Source organism: Strix aluco, chromosome 9 (genome assembly GCF_031877795.1).
Source record: "Strix aluco isolate bStrAlu1 chromosome 9, bStrAlu1.hap1, whole genome shotgun sequence".
Classification (NCBI taxonomy): Eukaryota; Metazoa; Chordata; class Aves; order Strigiformes; family Strigidae; genus Strix; species Strix aluco.
Window position 1 is genome coordinate 20,515,281 of NC_133939.1, and position 20,419 is coordinate 20,535,699.

Below are 20,419 nucleotides of genomic sequence, written 5' to 3' on the forward strand. Positions count from 1 at the left end.
GTGCTTCTCTGCCCTGCACAAAGGAGGGTTAGCACGCTGGTACTTGGGAGATCTCCTTTCAGGCGTCCATGGCTAATCATATTAAAGGTGACCTCGTGGGCAGCGCTTTCCATTGTTGCCATATGTTTTGTCCAGTGCTTGAGTGATGTTGTGCATTGGAATGTATTCATGCGTTGTCTAATTTAATCACCAGGCTTAATCCCCTCTCCTGTTCTACACCCTTAGAATTTACTGGCTCCTTTCTAGCCTCCCGTGCATTGTCTGTGTCTCCTTCACAAGCTAATACAAATGCCTGGAGATATTTTTATTTATTTATTTACTTTCAGAGTATATTTTAAAAAATAAGCTCAACAACAAACCCACCAACATCTCCAAAGGGTGAGTGAGCACAGTGGATGCTCTAGGAGGCTGATCCTTCATCCCTGTAATATTTTTCTTCCAGCTTTTCCATAGAGAAATTAAGGATTAGGCTCATGGGTTTAAAAAAACAAAACAAAATACTACGAATGGAAAAATGACTGAGAAAGCGGTGTGTCTCCTTTTAATATTGTTGGAATAAATAACTAATAAGAACTTGACTGTCTCTGTAAAATATGGTGTTGGTTTCTGCCTTTAAAACTTACCGCTTTGGTATGGACAACTCCAATTCCAGGACTGGCCGGACAAAATTAACCCAACAAAGCCCCAACTCCATCAAGTTCGGAAACTGGAAAGTCTGATTTATGCAAAACTACTGCAAAAAATAGAGAGCTCTGCACAAGAGCTGCCATGCTCTGCAGAAGCCAGGCATTTCTAGGGAGCGGTGCCTTACAGACTCTCTTTTAAGGATGGTTTCTAAAGCTTTTTCAAAGACTTCTCTGCCCCAGCCAACTCTGCCTTGTGGAGGGGTATGTTAAAAATGGGAATTAGAGATTCAGTTGTGCTGTGACTTGCTTTAGGAGTGGATGGGGTCAGTCCTGGCAAGGGAAGGCAGTGATGAGACTTTAGGATGATACATGATCAGGTTGCTAGTATGCTGAACTCCCAGGGGCGGGAAACCTTTTAATTTCCTTACGCTTGCTGAGGCAGATTGTTAAATAAATACTTCATGCTTTGGTTCAGCTCTTAGATTCTCCTTCTCCACATATGGCGTGCTGGTACCCACAACTCTAAACAGTGGACTACATCCCGGATGTCTTTGAAACCTTAAACATAGCTTGTACCAATTTAACTGAATTACAGCTTTGAGTTTCCCTCTGTGTGTGTGCGTGCACATACGAGTTTCTTGTAGCCGAGGTCTTGCACGTGAGCTTGCTGATCTTCTGTGACTGTGTGTTATGGTTTGGGTTTGATAGGAGGAAGGAGGAATGACGTAAAAGATTGCAGATTTGTGACTGGTTTTAAAAATAGTTTTAAAATATTATGTATCTTCATTTTGAAGAAATGCAATACTGCTTGGAAACCACAACTACCGAACATAAACCATGTCGAGCCCCTTACATATGTTAAATAACAGTGTGGAATAGAGGGTTATAAACAGCCTGCTGTGCGTTAATGCTGGAAGAAGAGCACTGATCCTACCCCCCACGCTCCAACCCGGGGATCAACAGCAGCGTCGTGGGCTCTGACATCAACTTGGCACTACAAAAATACTTTACATTTTACACAGCACCTTTTTGGAGTGAACCTTGCCAGGGCCCTTTTTGAAGCATCTACATGCAGAAATCGCTTCCCTGCTGAAGTGCAGCCACGTCGGAGCCAGAGGAGGACGTCTGGCCATGGGTTAGTTGGAGGGCAGGGTGCCTATCCCGCTGCCAGCGGGCTCTGGGCTCACTGGGACAAGTCGCCTGGCCTCTGTCCACTCCTGCTTCCTTCTTTCCCTGTGACAGCGGAGCTGCGAGGTCCCTAGGAAAGTGAGTGGGAACAGGTTGCTGCCAGAGGAATTCAATCGAGCTACAGCCAGACCCTTCCCAGGGGAGCCTGGTGGTTGTGCTAAACAGCAGCAGCTCTTGCTGTCCATGGGAATGGGCAGGGATGTCCTTGGAAAGCTTTGGGTCTCCTGCTTGTGCACCGAGAAACCATGCTTAGACATGCCATGAGATTCAGTTCAGTAAGGGAGAGGAGGTCATGGCACACAGCCCGCCTCTGCCCGGGGAGGAGGGAGCTGGCACTGCCATGGCAGGATGCTGGGTGGTGGTTTATGGGGTGCAGTGTGCGCAGAAGATCCTCTGCAGAAGGCAGTGGGCTGAGTGTGTATGGCAGGAGATGCCTTCCCATCCTGTGCTGCTGACAGTGTCAGGGGGGAAGGTTTGGCCAAGGACACGGCACAGCTGCCTGCTGCCTGCAGTCCTGGCAGATTGTAACAAGCTGCAAGAGAGTCCAAATCATCCCGAGAGAATGAGCAAAGCTTGAGTCAGCAGTGCTAGGACGGGACTTTGGAACTGCCAGGTATTTCACAGAAGCACCCCAAAGGACGGGGAAGAATGTCAAACTGAGATCAGCATGGTGTGATGAGGGTATTCTGCATCTTCATAGTCCCAGCTCCAGTTTATTGGCTTGCAGATACAACTAAACCTAGAAATACTGTTGTATCTCTCTTGTTACCTGGCAGATCTCTTATATCGACACAGGGGCTGTTCATATTTTAATGGGTTTATCTCTTGTATGGAGGGTATTACAAGCTTTCATCTGTCTTCTAGTGCAACTCTACGGAAATCCCTCCAGGCATGAGGCAGTACCTGGGCACTGAATTAATCTGTGCTCCTGGGTTCTCACAGCTCCATTAGTGGCTTAGCAGGGGAAGCAGTTAGCATTAACAAACTTAAGAAAATAGGATTTGCTATGTTTGATCTGCCCTTGGCTCCTCGGATCTGCCCAACAGCAATGACAAAGACTGGGCACATTACGGGAAGACAGAAAATAGTCATAGGGAAGATACAAAATAGGCTGATTTGTAAAATGTGTATCAGCATTCTCCAAGGCTCTTGGGGGTGAGGTGAAAGTTGTGCTGTAGTCAGGTGCAATAAAAGACACTGAACCATTTTTCCTCCTGCTACATCCACAGACACATCTGCACCCACAGCTCTTACCTTGCCTTTCCCTGTGACTTGAGCCATGTGAAGACAGTGTGGTGTCCCATCCCCGTTCAGGTGGCCACTGCCTTGTGCTCTGTCGCTGACGTGAGGCTGGGGCAGCTCTCAGAAACCATCCGGTGCTTTGCAAAGGGCTGTTTGTCCCCCTGCTTTTCATCAAAGGAACATATACCATTTCTGGTGTTAATTCTGTTTTCCATTAAAAAAACTGCCTGTGAGGTGCATGTCGTGTTTCCCTTGCAGTGCTGTGTTCTTTAGCAGAGCTGTGCATCCATCAGTGGCTGGATCTGCCCTCTCTCTGGGAGTCACTGACTTCTGCAACACTGTTCTCTACTCACTGCAGGCTCTCACAAAATAGCAGGGCCAAGCGTGAAGCTAAACTTCAGGCTGCTTAAACCTAGGGTCAGTAAGTTGAGACCTGTTTTCAGACATGACTGTCAGGTGTCTGAAATAACAAGAGCTGGGGATAATGACCTGTTACCTGTAATACCCTCTAATAATGGCATACCAAGCAGTGAGTTTACAGAATGTTTCCACTTGGTTGTGTCACTTTTCATCTAAAGCAAACATGGAACACACCAATTACTTTTCTTAAGTCTTTCAGGCTCTCGCTGGTTTGGGGCAGAAATGCCTTAGGGATCCCCTTCTGATCAGGCTTTGCTTTTCTTCATCAGATCAAGATGGCATATACATGGACTTCCATACCACCCAACCTGTGAAAAAGCTGGTGTCGGTCCCACAGACCCGCTCAGGTCCCGGGTATGACCGACCAGCAGGCTGCAGGCACCGTGGCTGCGCAGAAATGCCTGTCTGTTTGGCTGCTGACACTTGTCAGCTTAGGGGAAATTGTACATCAGCTGTATGCCTAAAGTTTCTCTCCTTGTTAATAGTGAGAAATATTTCCTTTTTTTCATGGTTACTTTAACTTACTTGGTTGGTCTGTTTGCTCCAGGATTTTCAGAGCGGTGGGTGTATTTGCTGCTCTGCCAGCCCCAGTTGTACAGTGAGCTTTTCGACGAGCCGGGGATTATGAGGCCCAGGGTCTCTCTCAGTCCTGGGTGTGGGTGGTGGGTGCTGCTGGTGTCATACTCCCCTTCTCCAGGCTCTGCACCAGCTGCTGGTGCCTGCGGGCTTTGGCAGTGTGATGTCAGCGGCTGCACTTCCCATCTCTCCTGTCATGCAGCAGACCCTGGTCTTGCCTGTTTCTGTTCACACCAGTTAGAAGTCCCTGTGCTGCTCCCCTGGCCTCTGGCTGTTGACCTCTGGTCTCTCCTGGGGAATTTTAATACTCTGATAAGGTACGCAACATCTGAGTGCTGCCCTCCAGCCATCAACTTCTGCATGGACAGGGAAACTTCACTTGCTGGCAACTCTAATTGCTTTGAGAAAGGTCAGTCCTGCCTCCCCAGGAGTCTCTGGAGTTGTTTCAAATTCCTGATTGCAATCTAGCCTCTTACTACAGTCTTTCTTGACCATCCGTCTCTCCCAAATTCCTGCTTTCCCAAGTGAATTTCCATATCTCCCAGGTGAAGAAGAGGTCATTGGGACTGGGCAGGACCTAACTGTTCCCCCGTGTCCCGTAAGGCCCGTAGTCATCATCAGTCTTCAAAATGCAAGAATTTTCCGCAGCCCCAAACCTCTTGTCTCTATTGAGGCTGGTAAAGCCCAGCTTATGAAGGCTGTGTTATTGCACAAGATGAAATCAGTGAAAATGTCTTTTGTCAGAGCACCAGCGGGGCTGGGAGAAGCACAGGAGCCATGAGTGCTTTAAAGAGGGGCTGGGAGACAGACTCCGAGTAATAGAAAATGGCCAAGCAGTGAAATTTGGCATGTATCTTGTTAGTGTCACAATTTTAGGGATGTTTTGGTTTCATTTTAAAATTGGTGTATGTGTAGAAAATACTTCTAACTTCATTGACAGTTCTCTAGTGGTCTAGAGCATGCAGTGCAGTGTCACAATTTGTTAGCTTCTGAAGAAGGTATCTTTAATCCACCAATGTAAACCCTTTACAATTGTATAACCTGTATTTTAGTCATGTGGTTTCCTATCATGCATCTAGATAAATGAACTCATCCAGTTTATAAATTATAAAATGAATGGAAGTATTCAGCTCTTCTTTCTAAATAAATCTGGATCCATTTCTTCATGGATTGCTTTCGAAACCTCCAATGCCAGCAAGTGTGAATGCTTAAAAATAAATTCATTTGCAGTTTTTATTTTTGCCAAGTAGTGAAAGTTGTCTTCTGCCCTGTCTTTCCAGAAAGGCTCTTCAGGTTTGACTTGCATCTGTGAAATAAAAGCCAAGGGTATGATGTCAGCTTGCCATTTTGATGACAGCATCTGCGTGTCTTTGCAAAGGATCCAGCCATGCTTCTTTCTGGTTTTGCTGTACTGCCTGACCACCTGTAGCAGAGGTTTTGGCGGCCACTAGACAACAACAGAGCAGCCCTCATATGTGCTAGGGAACATGTATTAGTGACTTCGCTCCCATGATGGGAAGACCCCAGGGTCCTCGCTGCATCCCAGAGGAGGTGTTTGAAGAGCAAGGCCTGCTGCAGCCTGTGGGATAATTTAGTAATAGCTTATTGTGTAAGCTAATCCCATCAGGGATTCACTGGCTTTGCATGTATTTTATGCAGCTGTATAATGCAGGCAGCAGTAGAAGGATAACATTTGAGTAAACTATGGGATTATGAAATAGAAATGAGCAGAGGGATTCAGGTCAGAGTAGTACCCCAAATGAGTTTCAGCTCCTTTTCCTAGGCTGGACTGGGTTTTAGGTTGACATTGTCCTTTAGCCACAGGCATGGATCTTGTAGCCTGTTAACAGAGGTAGTTTGCTGGCTAATGTCCTGAGAGGGAAGAGACATTGGAGAGATGTGCAGCTTGGGTGGTGCAGAATGAGTAAAACTCAAGGTGATGGGTTTTATTGTTGCAAGTAAGAGAGAATCCTTCAGCACAGGAGACCCCAAAACTGGAAAGTAAAGCGGGAATGGAGAGGAGGTCTCACCCCCAGAGATAAGTCAGCCTTTGCTCTGCTGCCCATTTACACCCAGTTGTTCCTCTGTCCTGTGAAAGGGGGCAAGGCTGGCGAGGAGTTTCTGTCAAACACAGCACCATCATCTCACACCCAGGAGCTCCAGGACATGTGTGTTGGCTGGCTGTGGAGCATGGTGGGCGCCAGGCATGTTCCTTGCCGATTCCTTCCTGTGCCTGCTCTGCATTTCAGATGGGGAGATCACGATGTCTCAGGAATGATGACAGTGGGGCAGGAAGAGAGGAGAAGAGCAGCTGCCAGTGACATCCCCTTCTGAGCACCCTTTTCCTGAGGAGCAGGCTTATGGGACAGCTGATTTTATCTCTCTGCTTTTTTCTGTCTCCTGGAGATCAGCCATGCTGAGGACACAGGGCAGCAGGGACAGCTTCAGGAGCCTCTTAAAGAATTTAAACCTTCACCTGGAAAATGGGTGTTTAGGGATGGGGAGAAGGGGTCTCACTGAGGAGGCAATGGGTGACATTGGACCAGTTTAGGACCAGTTCAGGACTTTGAACCAGTAGCAACAGCAGTCCCATAACCAGATGCTGAGATTGGCCAAACATTTGCAAACCCAAAAAGGAAGGACCACCCCAACTCAATGTGAGAGGTAACTAGTTGAGCTGGTAGCAAGTTTCCTTCCCTTTCCTCTTTTTCCACTGTAGGACTTTTGATCTCTCCTTTATTACCCCCATCCTTGTCCTTACCACATGTTCTTCAGCCTCTACCCAGGGTCTTTCTCCAGCAATTTTGAACTGCAGCACAAATAGAAAAGCTCGTGGAAGGAGAAGTGCTTCGGTCTCAAGAACAGCTTCTTTAAGTGAAAACACAGCTGTGAGGTTTGCAGCCTGCGCTTCTGTAAGGGCTTGTCCAGCCGGCACAGCCAGCACCGCTGCAGTCCTTCCAGCACGCAGGAATTGGGAAATCCATTGTGAACAAGATTGAGTTTGATGGCCTGCGTGGAGGCAGATGGATGTATTTTTAAGGGACAAGGTGCCAGAAAACTCTGTGATTACGTTCCTGGAGCATGGCTCGTTTTTTGTGGTTTTAAAAGTGAGTGTCAGGACTTCAGGGCTATTTTTTTTCGGGTCAAAACCGAAGTTTGGGCAGGGCATAAAAACCTGCTTGATGACTAAGTTTATTCTTAAAAAGCTTTCTAGAGCTTGCTGGAGAGGGGAGCCTTTATTCTGAGAGGGAGCTGATACCAGTCTTTTTAGACTTCCATGCGAATGGGGTTAAAATTTAATGAGTGTCAAGGGTAGAAAAGAACCCCTGCCTTTCAGGAGACTGTTCTCAGTGTAATCTTTAGATCCAGTCCCATGGTTTTTGTCTTGGAGGCTCATGTTTTGCCTCTTCTTCTTGCCCTGGGTGAACTCTTTCTGCTTGAACACCCCACTACGTTGGTGGAATTACCTTGAACAGTTATAGCTAAGGCTGGCCAAAGCATGCCCTTACAATGCCCCAGAATTGGGACATCTGAAATCTTTGACCAGGTTACTCAGTTGAATCGATAATACCTCTCTGATACAGTGCATGTTTAGAGAAAACTTTGTCTAATGACGGAGGTTTGCTGCTCAGAGCCAAGGCTGAGAACGGGGGGATCTAAGCCAAACCATTTACTCAAGGGGCATGCAGAATTTGCCCAGTCAAGTCAATATAGGTACTGGCAGCATTTCAGCAGCCAGAAGGCTGCTCCTCATGCTCTCTCCTTGTTGGAGCTACCAGGCTTTATCGCATGACTGGGCCCCTAATTGCTGCAGGTCTAAAACTTTCTTTAAAATGAGGATGGCTGCTGGCTGCACTGAAGCCCAGGCAAGCCTGGAGGTCCATGACAGTGTTAAGCACTGCTCCCCCTTTCTGAAAAGCCCCTTTCTGGCCATGATGGAGGAAGCCCCAAGATGTAGGCAGCTTCCACAATACCCCCCACCAAGGCCTGTCTGCCTGAGCAGGGAATTGGGTCCCCACAGGGATCAGGCAGCACAGAGCTGTCGGTGCACTGAAGGGCAGCTGCCCTGAACCCTCCTGCCTTTGCTGGTGTCTCATGTCTGTCCATGTCTGTGCGCTGGTTTGTGTCTGCTCACCACTGTCAGGGGGGGTGTGGGAACCCTTGGGTGCAGATGAAGCATGTTGGTGTCTGATGGATGGAGGAACAAGGAGGAGCAAGGACCATCCCCCTGTCAGCCAACTGCATCCTCTGCTGGGTTTAAGTATGTAGGAGTAAAGAGCGGGAGGAGGATGTTACTAATCCAAAGAGTGGAGCCATTGCACAAACAAGTGTTATGTGCACACAGCCCTCAGTGACTGCCATGGGCAGGAGATGACTTTCCTCAAGATGACTTTCCTCAAGGAAGTGGCATTACCTTCACCTCGAGCCTGCAGTATGTGCCACCAAACATTACCAAGGATCAGCCACGTGCTCTGAGTACATTCTCTTGCTCCATTGACCACTCACGGGATAGCGTGCCCACACCTGCTTGGTACCTTAGGTGCGATGCGCCCCTCCATGGAGGCAACAATGTCCTGCCCATCAAACAGCCTGCCCCAGCCCCTTTGAATTTCAGTGCCCTGCTCCTCTTCTGTTTGGGTGTATTGCATTTGTGTCTGGTGGCGAGTGAGCCTATCCATCACTGTATCCACACAGATCCCAATTACTCCTTTTGACAGCTTTTATTCACACACCTCCCTGTGCCTCTGACGTCTCAATTATTGATGGGGCTCGCCTGGTAGGCAGCACTCTGTTCTCAGCATGGCTACGTTCCAGGTCCCTTTCCCATTGAGTTCACGCACACACCATGCCGAGCGTTTCTTTATGTGCAAAGCTATTGAAGTGGAAAGGGATCTTTATTAGCATGTGAGCTCCAGGGCTACGCAACTAAAGGGGGCAGTGCAAGCCAAATCGCACCACAGTACGGTGCTGGGAAATTTCCTCTCCCCCTCCTCTCCCAGTGAAGCCCAGCAGTGTCTTGTAAAATTAAATTATCTCATATGCTTAATGGTGAAGATCCCTTGATCTGATGAGCCTTCCTTGTGATGGGGTCACCCTGCACTTGCATTTCTGTAAGAAACCTCAGTCCTTCATTGCCCCTGCAGGCATAAAATCTGGTATTTTGAAGAGCAGTGCCCTTTCCTTTGTCTTGGTATTAGTTTGTTTGCTGGCTTTACAGTAAGCCTTTGCATTCTGACAAGGAACACTGACACGCGAAAAAAGGAGCTTCAAAGCAGCATGTGGTGTTGGAGCAATGTTGTCAAATTGGTTAAGAGTTAAAGCTGTGCCAGAGGGACGATTGCAAAAGCCTGTTTGTTGTGTAGGACTTCATGTGTCTGGGAGGCTCTGGATGTCTCGTGACATTGCTGTAGCAGAAGTCAAATAGGAGGAATGATAAAGTGGTCGATCAGCTCCTGACATCTTTCCTGCCCCCAGCCTTGCCCTGCAACCTTCTTGAATTCAGAAGTAACCAGAGGTTTTGTGCTTAGTGAATGAAGGCAGCAGGAAAGGGCAGCTGCTGGAGAAGATGGGACCAGAGAAAAGGAGCAGTGCAGGGTGTGCAGAGGGCTGGGAAACAACACTTCAGTTTTGTTCTTGGAGATCCGTGGCAGCAGGTGCCTCATAGATTAGCTTTAGCATAAGGGGAAAAATCTGTGAAGCAGGCCTTCCAAAGCACTGAGATGCCGGAGAGCCTAAATGCCTTCGCAGCTGAGCACAGCCATGCAGAAGTGGGCACGTGTCCACGGGTGGTCAGTGGAGCACCCTGTGGCTCCAACGGCAGAGAGGACCCAACTACATGATATAGAGTAGATGTGGCCAACCTTTTAAGCTTAGTATGAAGCTTACAGTCTCTGCATCCCAGTGTGCCTCCTGGCAGCGTTCAGCTAGTCCTTCTCTACCTGCCTTACCAGTTTTGCCTGGGGCCTCCATGCTCCCTGCAGAGACCAAATGAGCAAAAACAGCCAGAGCATTGCTGGTGGCTGCACACCCAAAGCTTGGCTGTTCATTCGGGGTCTGTAAGGACTCCTGGCCTGGGTGACAACCACAGGTCCCCTCTTCCCCCTCCTGACTGGCCATGACAGTGCATCAGCAGGGCAGCTCTGCAGAAGAGCAGGGGCTTGTGCATCAGTGACAGCAGGGCTGCCTTGAGCTATGGTCTCTGGGACAGACCTTTAGTTACACATCTCTCCGTGTGACAGCCTGACCCTGACATTTCTCTGAGTGGGGTCCTTTTGTCACTGTGGATGACAGCAGCATCCTTTTGCCTGACAGTATTGCCCCAGATGGTCAAGCTGTGTATAGCCCTTGTTACACAGGCCTTGCTGGCACTGGTGGGTAGCAGAGATGGCTGAGCCTGCCAAGCAGGGTGTGTTTTATTTGTCTGGAATACCATGAGAAGCCAAAGAAGGGTTAAAATAACAGAAAGTTGAAAGCATGTTATCTTCGGGAACTGTGATCTTTCCTTTTTGGGTAGGCGGGTTCCATGGGACCCTGTCCCCCCAGATAGTGGAAAGGTCACCCTCCCATACCTGATTGCCCCACAGCTTTCCCCAGCAGCCTGTCCAAACAAGGCTGTTTTCCTTCCCAGCCCTTTTCCTTCCTTCCCTTCCCCTGGTCTTGTCTCCTTGCACAGCGCTGGCTCCAGCCCTGAGCGGTGCTGGGGGCCCAGAGCCCAGGTGAGCTGTAACCAGAGATGCTCAGTTACTGCAAGTCCTAAACCCACTTAGCTGAGAGCTGCAAACAAGAGTCTCAGGCACTCCTGAGTTTGTCCTGATCAGAATTACTGTTGAAAGTGACCAAAGCCACACTTTTGCCAAATTTTGCACTTTCTTTTGTGTTTCTTTATCAATTCCACAGTGCGGTGCCTGTTCCTCAAAGCATAGGACCAGGTGGAGCTGTGCCTAAGATAACTGCTGTCCCTTTTGCCTCAGAGGTGCTTCCTGATATTCTAGCAGGAAAGCTTTGCAAAACCTGGCCCAGAAAAATGGCTTTGGGCAGTTCCCAGTTCATCCTTCAGTTCCCCAAACCAGGGCAGCTCACTTGGGAGGATCCTGGTTATGGACCAGCAAGGAGATTGCTTGTCTCCCTTGAGGAGGTTGCTTGTTTCTTGCTGACCTCCTGCTCCCGTGGGGTAGCTGCCCTGTGCCATCGTAGCATCTGGAGCGGCTGGAGCCACAGCCTGGCTTCATGGATCTCAGCCAGAAGAAGCATCCCCAGCCAGCCGTGCTTGTCCTGCCTTAGGCACTGGTCTCCAAAATGGACATGAGTAGCCTGCAGAGCTGGAGTAAGATCAGAGCTTGCAGGAAGGGGGAGTTGTGGAGAACATAAGTGGTTGCCGTCTGGACAGCAGTGTGAATTGTGATACATGTACCACGGACACATGCAAAGCACAGACACGTGTTACATGCTGTTTCAGGAGCGTGTGTTTCAGAATGGCTTACAGAGTTAGGGGCATAGAAGTCAAGGGAGATCAGCTGGATTTGGCCTCAGCCTGGTACTCAGTTCTTAACTTGGTATCCAAGATGGGAATTTTTGATGATTTCATGGTATGCAGTTTTATTTGGGTCAGTGAGAGCACAGCATATGACTTTGCTACCCTTTAGGGATGGGAAAATCAGTGCACCATCTAAAGATTCAGCACACGGGGTTTCTTAACAGCCTACAGGAGAAAGATGTTTTAATTCTGTTTTCATTCCTGAATAAGCCATTAATTTGAGTTAGCAATTTCCTTGGAGCCCAGAGGAGAGGAGTCTGTGATCAAATGAAGTGGCTCAACACTGCTCTCTCCTCCTTTCCCTGTTTAAAAAGGTTGAGCTCATCATAACAAACCTCCTTTGACTTTTAGCCCTTGCGATGGTCTTCCCAGACCGTTTCAAGAGTTCTGCATGATCCAGCGGTGGTAACAGCCCTGCTGTTAGTAATCTCTGTGACCCCAAAAAAGCCAAAGTTCTCAGTGCATAAAGACGGCAGCTACCTCCTCTGAAGGATGCTGCCCCTCTTACCCACCTTGCTGACTCCTGGTCAGGGTCTGCAGCCCTTTTGCAGAGCAGAGGGCCTGCACCTCATGGCTGTGGGAGCTGGTAGGACGCTGGTCTCGGGGACAGCAGCCTCTTCATGGGGAATAAGGGGCTGCTCGGATGTGCAGGGCTGTTGCAGGGCTCAGCCCCATGCTTTTTTCTAGGCAGTTCAGTGTATAAAATCACTGGAGACATTTTCAGCAAAAAAGTCTCCCTGCAGAACTGTTCTGTTGCTTGTTGAAAGAGGATTAATTTTTCCCCCTTAAATAAAATGAGCCGTGTTTGAAATCTGAAAGCCCTTGCTGAACGCCTTCTTGGAGCTGCAAAGAAAGCATCTTCCAGGTCACATCATAGCCTCCTGCCGGACACAGATCCAAACTGCAAACCCTTCTAACAGCTCTTTAATAACTCTGCACAGAAGGAAAAATCTGTCACCTTTCCCTCTGTGGTTTCTCCTCTGTTCTAATGCACAGGAGAAACGAGATGGAGCCGGGAAAGTTTTCAGAGAAAGACTCGTGGGAACTACAGCTGCTGATGGAGAAGACTCATTTCTTTAGTGTCTGAGGGGAACCGCAATCGCTTTGGTGAAGGGTGGTGTGTGTGGGTGGGTTTGGAGGGGTGAACCGTTATGACCCATGCATTTCAGAAGAACCACAAACACTTTATAGTTAACAAAGGGTGGAAAAAGAGAGAGGTTTCTGCAATGCATGTGACTTTTCCCTGAGGTTTGGAACCCTGCGGTATGTTCCAGGCCACGGTGTTTGCGTGTCAGTCTTGGTGAGTTAAGCTTTCTCCCACAAGCCTCACTTGAAGTTGCTGTGATGACTGAGAGCCTAAAATGTTGTTTTGTTTTTCTTTTTTTTCTCTCTCTGTTTTCATTCTCCCCCACCTCCTCTCCTCTCTGCAGCTGAAGCTCTCGTTTACCTTGGACCAGGAGAGTGGGATGCCTCAAGGCTGTTATATCTATCAATACCGGGACAGCAACAAGTAAGTCCTGTGGAAGATTGCATGCAACAGATAGGAGAAGGTGCATTGAAAGGAGACTGCCCTGCCCTCTGGCAGAGGGATCACAACTGCTTGTACCACTTAAAAAATAGATTAAAGCAGGCTTCAGGCTTGACCTGAACTGGGAAGAGTTCCTGTAAAGGCCGTATCCTTTAAAATACACAATGCCCTGCAGCCCCTTTTTTTCTACAGCATTTAAAAGCTGCTTTTATTTGACTAAAAAGGCCAGGTCTTGGGTATCACAGGCTCTGGCAGAACTCACCCAGGCTTTGCCCAGGGGTGTTTGCAACTCAGACCCTGCACTGCTTTGTGCTGGGGTGACTCTGAGAGTGTGGGCTGGGGATAAGCATCCAAAGGCTGCAGAGCACCAAAGAGGGCAGTCCTCACCTCTGCTCAGCTAGAGACACACAGCACTCCATTCTCTTTGCTAAAGCTCATGCGTGGGTTCACTGAGTGGCCTTTCATTTGTGGTACTGTAGCCTCAGTGCAGCCACGCGCTCTGTTTTTATAAGGTACCATATGATATTCAAGCTTTGGATGTGTTTAGAGCACAGAGTCCTCAATTTCTAGGTATTCTGCCTATTTTTACTAGCTGCTGTAGTGAATTGGCACCCAAGATGTTTTTATTTCAAATCACATTCTCATTATCAAATTGACAGCAGCAGCAGAGTTCAGGATATTTCTGTGTTCGCGTTGGGTTACTTAGTCATAAATCCATAGCCTGTTACCTCCACCCATATACTTCTGCTTCTTGCCAGTTATTGAAGGTTAACCTAAAAAAGGAGGGTATACGAAACAGTCAATGAATGGAACAGCCTGTATTAGATCTGCTCTGAAATGCTGATGAGAACAGTCCTGACAAGGAGAGAGACCTCCACAAACAGCACCTATGTCTTTCTAAGCTGAGAAATCTCAATGTTTAAACAAGAAGGGAGATAATTTCTGGGAGAATCCTTCCCACCTGTGGATGGGCGATTAGCATGTGGTACACAGTCCCACCCCAGTTATCCCAGCCCCAGAAGCATGGATGAGCAGAGGTGGTACCTCCAGCACCACCAAGCTAACAGGGAAACGTGCAGTTCAGCGCCAAAGCGTAAGAGCAACAAGGGAAGAGTGTTTGTTTTTGAGGTTTTTAAAGGCGGTGGCACACAATGGACAGCGAGGAAAAGAAAACCCCCGGACCTATTGGGGTTTGTTAAGGATGTTTATAGATCCAGTGTTTCTGATTGTGTGGCGTATATCTCAAGAATCAGCAGCCGTGGTTTTTTCTGCCACAGACCCTCCTCTCCTGGGCTCCAATGGGTGTTTTGTGCTATTGTTTGAGGAAACTCCAGGGACGGGAGTGGAGCTATTTTGTTTAAGCGCTAAGGCCAATAGCAGTTCCGCTTGGAAACCTCACTTTTAGCTGTGAGTGGTCCAGCATGTGACAAAGTAGCTGCGGCATGTTGGCAGCTGTTGCTTTAGAGATGTATGGCTGTGACCTGTGTTTCTGGCAAGCGTGGGAGCCGAGCCACCCCAAGCCATGCCAGCCGGGATCATGGATTGGAAAAATACGGTACGGGCAGGATGAGTGCGACTGCAAGTAAACCCAGACTTTATGCATGTCTGACAGATCCAAACTGCAATTATACCTCCATGCAGGACCCCATGCTTTGTATTTTATAGCTTGCTTGATCAACCTGGGGGGGAGAAGCATCCCATTTCCCAGGGAGAGCCTCGCTAAGTTGCGCACACACTCATCCCCCTAAACCCTGTGTATGCAGCCCAGCGCCTCCGACAATCCTTGGCCAGTGAACTGAAGCGTGAAGGTCTGTGCTATGGCTGATGTATTCTTGCAGGTAAAGTGCCCTTGAGCCAAATGTGTGCTCAGTTCTGGTTGTACCCTGGGTGATTTTGGAGGAGCTCACATGTGCTGCAGCTTTATTGGCAACAGAATGTTGTATTTGAATAGTGTAGTGAAGCACCGGACGTGGCTCCCGCTCAGGCAAGCAGAGACCGTACTTCTCAAGCACTGGGCCTTTCATGGGGTTAATTTGTTATCTATACAATATCATGGCAGTTGTCGTGATAATTTCTTCTTAGCAATTTCCCGGGTAAATTGTAGGCCTTGTGTTCTCCGAAGCCTAGTCAGGCTTTGACGGTACTCATCAGGACCCAAGGGGGTAACAGCTCTTCTGCATCTTTCTAAAGATGTATCTAGAAGTCAAAGCAACACAACGTTTCTGTCTGCACCATGTTTTGGAACTGTTTACAGCCCAGAGAAGAAATGCTGGTGACATGCTGCAAGCTCATGCATGGGAAAGACTAGAAATGTGCACCCCAGAGCCCAGCAGCCTGGACAGAGCGTTGGGGCTGGGACCCGTGCTGGCAACAGACTCATGGCAGGAGCAGAAGCGTCTGGAGCTCTCGAGCAGCAGCTTTAACAGGAGGAAGCTGAGGTGATCCTGGACGATGGGAACCCATTCTGGCCTGGGAAGTGCGCCCAGTGCCCCAGAGATCTGTGTGAGCAGGGCTGTGCATGGAAAGGCTGAGTATCACCCTGGTCACTGGAGGAGTGTCCCTTCCCCTCCAAGTGGCAAATGCTGTTCCAAGCTGCAGCCAGACGGGGCCACCGGAGAACAGCGGATACTGGCCTCCCACTTGCAGAACAAAGGACTGCAGCATTGCTGAAAGTGTAATTACCAGAGCAATTAAAATTTCTATTGCTTAGGCTAGAAGTGCAAGTACCATTCAGGCTCTTACAAGGGCGATCAATTGGAATTTGTTCCTTCTAAAATGATAAAACCCTGCCAAGGAATTTTTGCCCGCTCCTGGCAGCTTCCCCTTGCCTGCCTGCCTGCCTGCCTGCAGCAGCATTCACAGGCACAACACTCGCCAGATGCCCACTCCACTATCACACCCTGAGTGCCAAACACTTTGGGGAGACCAGCCTCAGTCTTGGGAGCCTTGGATTGAGAGGAGGAGAGGAGCTGAGCAGCCAGCTGCTTGTCCCTCCACCCCCTGCTATAATATATTGGTACCTGATGGCACTTGACAGTCCCAGTAGTGATCCAAGTGCTGTACTTGGAGCCATATGGAGGAGAGAGGCTGTCACTGCCCCTGTGGTCACAGGGGTGAGACCAGTGGACATCACTTCTTTCCTTTTTCCCTGCTCAGACCTAGACACTTTCCTCCACTTGGCTGCCAGTCCTTCCCAGCCCTTCATTGACTTCCTAGCCCCAGAGGACATGACTTGAAAGCAAGCAGTCTGCTTTCTCATTTTTAACCCATGTTACTTAAATTCTCCCTAATGGGGATCAGTCAGTATAATCGACAGAACACCAGGCAGCAGCATGGGGCTGCTGCAGGACGGCTGTCCTGTGACGGGAGCGCTGTGCTGTGACACGGGGACTGCGGTGATGTGTGCTGGGTGACATTCAGAACAGGAGCATATTGTCAGCCTTCATGTGGCCACAGAGCAGTCCCATCCAGGAGAGGACAGCTCTGCCAGCCGTCCCGCGGTGTCACTGCAGCACAAGTTGGGTGTTGAGGATGGGACTGGCTTTCTGCCGCTGCCTCTGCGCAAGCTGGGTTTCTCTGGTCCTGCACAGGGTCCAATTGCAAAACCCAGCCAGGCAGTAAAAGACCATCGAGGCCATTCACATCCACCATGGCTCATGAATCCCATGTTACAACACGCACTCACTGGTGCCCGGTCTAGGAATATGATATCGGCTGTGCTGGGGAAGCGCCGGCTGCCTGCTCTGACGGCTGGTCCTACTCTAGTGGGCTGCCAGGCAGCGGGAAGGATGAGATCAGTAAAGGTTACAGATGATCGTGAAAAACTTATTGCAGCCTGTGTGCAGGAAGAGCCAAAGCCAACTTGAGATCCCCCTGGAAGAAAGTAATTGCAAGAAGTTTAGTATCTTTTGGCTGTAACTAAGAAATGGAAGATTCAATCTGTTTTCTGCATTCACTATCACTATCCAGATAGTTCTCTGGAGACCTCCTAGATTCTGCTCACCTACCCACAGCAAGTCTGGCCCTTCAAATGCCTTTGTCTTCCATTCCAAGAGTTTCTGGTTACTGTCACCTTTCTCAGATGATGCAGTGCTCAGGGTTCCTGCCATCCCAGACCCAAGGAGGAGCTATAAATCCCTGTCAAGATCCATCCTGGTATGTGGGCCATATTTGCGTGGCGTTGTGATGCTTCCTTGTCCCCAAGGTTCTCCTCTAACATGGTTTTCCTGCTCCCTTAGCCTCCAGGTATTGGTCGCCTTTTGAGGTCCCTTCCTCACATCACAGACACCGCCTTTACCTATAGACCAGCTTGCAGCTTGCCGATGAATTTCCTTTTAATTCCTTGCTGCAGCTGGGGTTTGTGTCAGGATTATGAATTTGTAGTGGGGGCTTTCATGTTCTCTTCAGAGTAATTTCTAAACCCAGAGGAACAGCATCTCGCATGGAAGCACTTAGAGACCTCTTACAAAAGCAGCGTTGGAGTATTGATCATTTTTTCTCTCTGGGGACCCGGAGTGCTACAGATAGAGCTGCTGTGCAGTGTAGCCACTTGCGGGCAGCACCACACAACTCTTCAGGATGAAAAGTGAAAAATAGCTTCAGTTGAAAGGAAAAGTGGTGCCCCCTTTTATATAGAGATCAATGATGCCTGGTACATTGGATTATCACTTAAAACACCAGGACTTCAAATGCCAGGGTGCATGCACTCCGAATGCTGACAGGCTCGTGATATATAATGCTGTTTGGGTTACCAACTGAGCTCCTCTGTGCAATCTTTTCATAAGGTGAATGTAATGTCTGCAGTGATGTACCCAACGTTACATCAGGAGAGCCAGCCTATAATTATGCTTGAATTGTTTGAACGGGTTATTTGTCACTAACACATTAGCTCACTCCATTTATTGCTACCATTCAGGGCTGCAGCAGGTTTGGTGTAAACAGAGCTTGGGTGGAGGTTTCAGGGGGGTTATTTTTCTGAATCGAGCAAAGCAGAATTGTTTGGAGTTTATTCTTTTTTGCTAGGAGAGCTGTTGACCAGGAGTGCTAGGAACAAAATACCTAAAGCAGCTGACACAGCATAACTGATTTGTTTTCAGATGTACTTCCCAGGTGTACAGCTCATGTGCTGGACTTTAGCACGGACCTGGTTGCTTTGCAGTGAGCTGGCAGGTTTACCATAGTATGTTTTGTTCCTTACGAGAAATTGAGGCTTGCAGAGTGGTTTGTTTGTACAAGGAGCTGCTGCACAGCTCACACAGTCGCTGGGTGCCTGCCCTGCCTTATTACATGGTTATTTCATGGCACACATCCCCACAAAGTAGCACTGCTTGCGTTGGTGTAAAGGAAATGGCCAGCCAATGTCAAATTGTCCAGGGTGGGATCCTCACTTTAGGGTGCCCCGTTGGACAAGGCGGCTTTGCTGGGACGAGGCACGTCCCGCTGCACCGCAGTTCTGTGGGTGCACCTCTGCGCATTGCTAGCTTTCTGCAAGCATTGCCCAAGTCTTGTTGGACTGTAGGTAGCTGAGCTGCCCTGTGACTCTTTCCTGGTGAGCTGTGGGAAGGTTTAGCTGTCTTTGGAGGCCACAGAAAAGCATCAGGGATGGTTGGGGTAAGTAAGCCTGCATTTTTATTGCTGAGAAGGAATACCACCGTTTTGATTGTACCCACCTTTGGGTTTAAGACTAAGCCAGCCCCACCCAGGCTTAAAACACTACTGAGCTCTGGTGAAAGTGGAGTCTATGTGGATGAGAATAGGATTGGAAGCAAAATGAAAGCCAGGGCGTGAGTTAGCACTACCCAGAAGATACACTCTACAAAAGAGAAGTCTAAGGTTGGAGTTTTTCTTTTGATACTGTGTCTTGTTTTTTGTTTGACTGACTGGCACTAAACTTCACCCAACTCAGGAAGTGATGTATATCCTTCATGTGCCAAAGGGTAAGCATTGGAGTTGTCCAGGTAAGGCTGGTGAATTATTCTGTCACTGTGTGTGGAGATAAACCCATTCTGGTTTTGGCATTGGTTCAGTGTAGGGTAAATTGTCCAGGTGAATAAGTCTGGAAGTTGACCTTTAAAACTTCAAAAGATACATAATCTTTCCTGCCTAAGGTAAGCTTGGTTTTCTGTATGCCACAGCCCAGGCTTCTGGGCCATATGCTGCAAAATAGCCTTTGTCACTTGAGACTTTGAGGAGCAGAGAGTTGTTCTTTCCTTGCAGAAGGGAATGGCCATTTCTAGGTGAGGAAGAAGGGCTCTTACAAAAGGCTCTGCCCAGGTACGACTTAGCTGCTTTTCTTGACACAGACCTGTCTCCTCCTGCCACTTTCCTACTTAATAACAGGTTTCCAATCTCCCAGTGCTATAGAAATAGTAACTACCAACTCCTTGGAGTGTCAGTGCAATGTGGGGGCTGCAAATGGAAAAGGTGATCAAGGAAACCCTCCTTTTCCCTGAGCAAGCAGATGGGATTTGAAGGTAACCTGATCCCTTCCAAATGTATGTTTGAAGCTTTCTTTGGTGCCCTACACAATATCCCACATCGACCAGTAACTCTCTCTCTAAATCCTCAAGGGGTGTCAGAGCAATCAGCCTGTGCTCCCACCCTCAAGGGGAAGAAGGACTGGGCTCTTAAACCCAGGCAAGTGGTGGACCTCCCTGTTCTCCCTGGGTTGAATCAGGGGGGATTTGTCGTCTTATCTGTTTCAAAGTGTTTGCTTGGAGAGGAGCTGTAAGACCTCCTTATGTCAGTATTAGAAGTCGGGGTATTCAGTGGCAGTCAAGTAGGTGAGAAAATCAGCTGCAATTGTAATTGAGTCAGAGATGCTGTCTCCATGTGTCATCCCTGGAGATCTGTTTACATATCCATTTGCTTAACAATATGTTTGGAAGCCCTCAGCTGCATTTCAGCACCATTTCTCTGGCCTATATATGTCTGACTAATGCCCAAGGCAGTGAGCTATATCTGGAGTAGAATTGCTAACCTATGGATCTGGGTTTTCTTAGTAGCCCTGAATCAGATGAGTCTCTGATTAGCCCTTAGGTACATGGGAGAGGACAAATCTGATGTGGGAAAGAGTGAATAATCGTCCTCCCACAAGAAGCACCTCTCAATTTCATCTTGAGCCTAAGTTGCGGGATTGGCCCTCTCTGAGTGGCGTTTCTAGGCATACTTTTTTGTAACAAATATGGAAATGGAGTTCTTCTTTTGGCTTAGTCTCTGTGTCCTTGAATGTATAGTCATACTGCAGAATGATTTCTCTGCCAGGTATAGGTTTTGCTGTCCACCTGATGTTACAGGCTGGGAGCA

At 48.4% G+C, this 20,419-nt stretch overlaps 1 protein-coding gene across 3 annotated transcripts in view; it reads left to right on the forward strand.

The window, feature by feature from the left end:
• Positions 1–20,419, forward strand: part of DIS3L2 (DIS3 like 3'-5' exoribonuclease 2) — a 193,088-nt gene that overhangs the window by 140,959 nt on the left and 31,710 nt on the right. For all 3 annotated transcript variants that reach the window (XM_074834087.1, XM_074834088.1, XM_074834089.1), the window contains one exon: positions 13,017–13,096. In XM_074834087.1, coding sequence (XP_074690188.1) covers positions 13,017–13,096 — 80 coding nt within the window. The remainder of the gene's footprint in view (positions 1–13,016; positions 13,097–20,419) is intronic.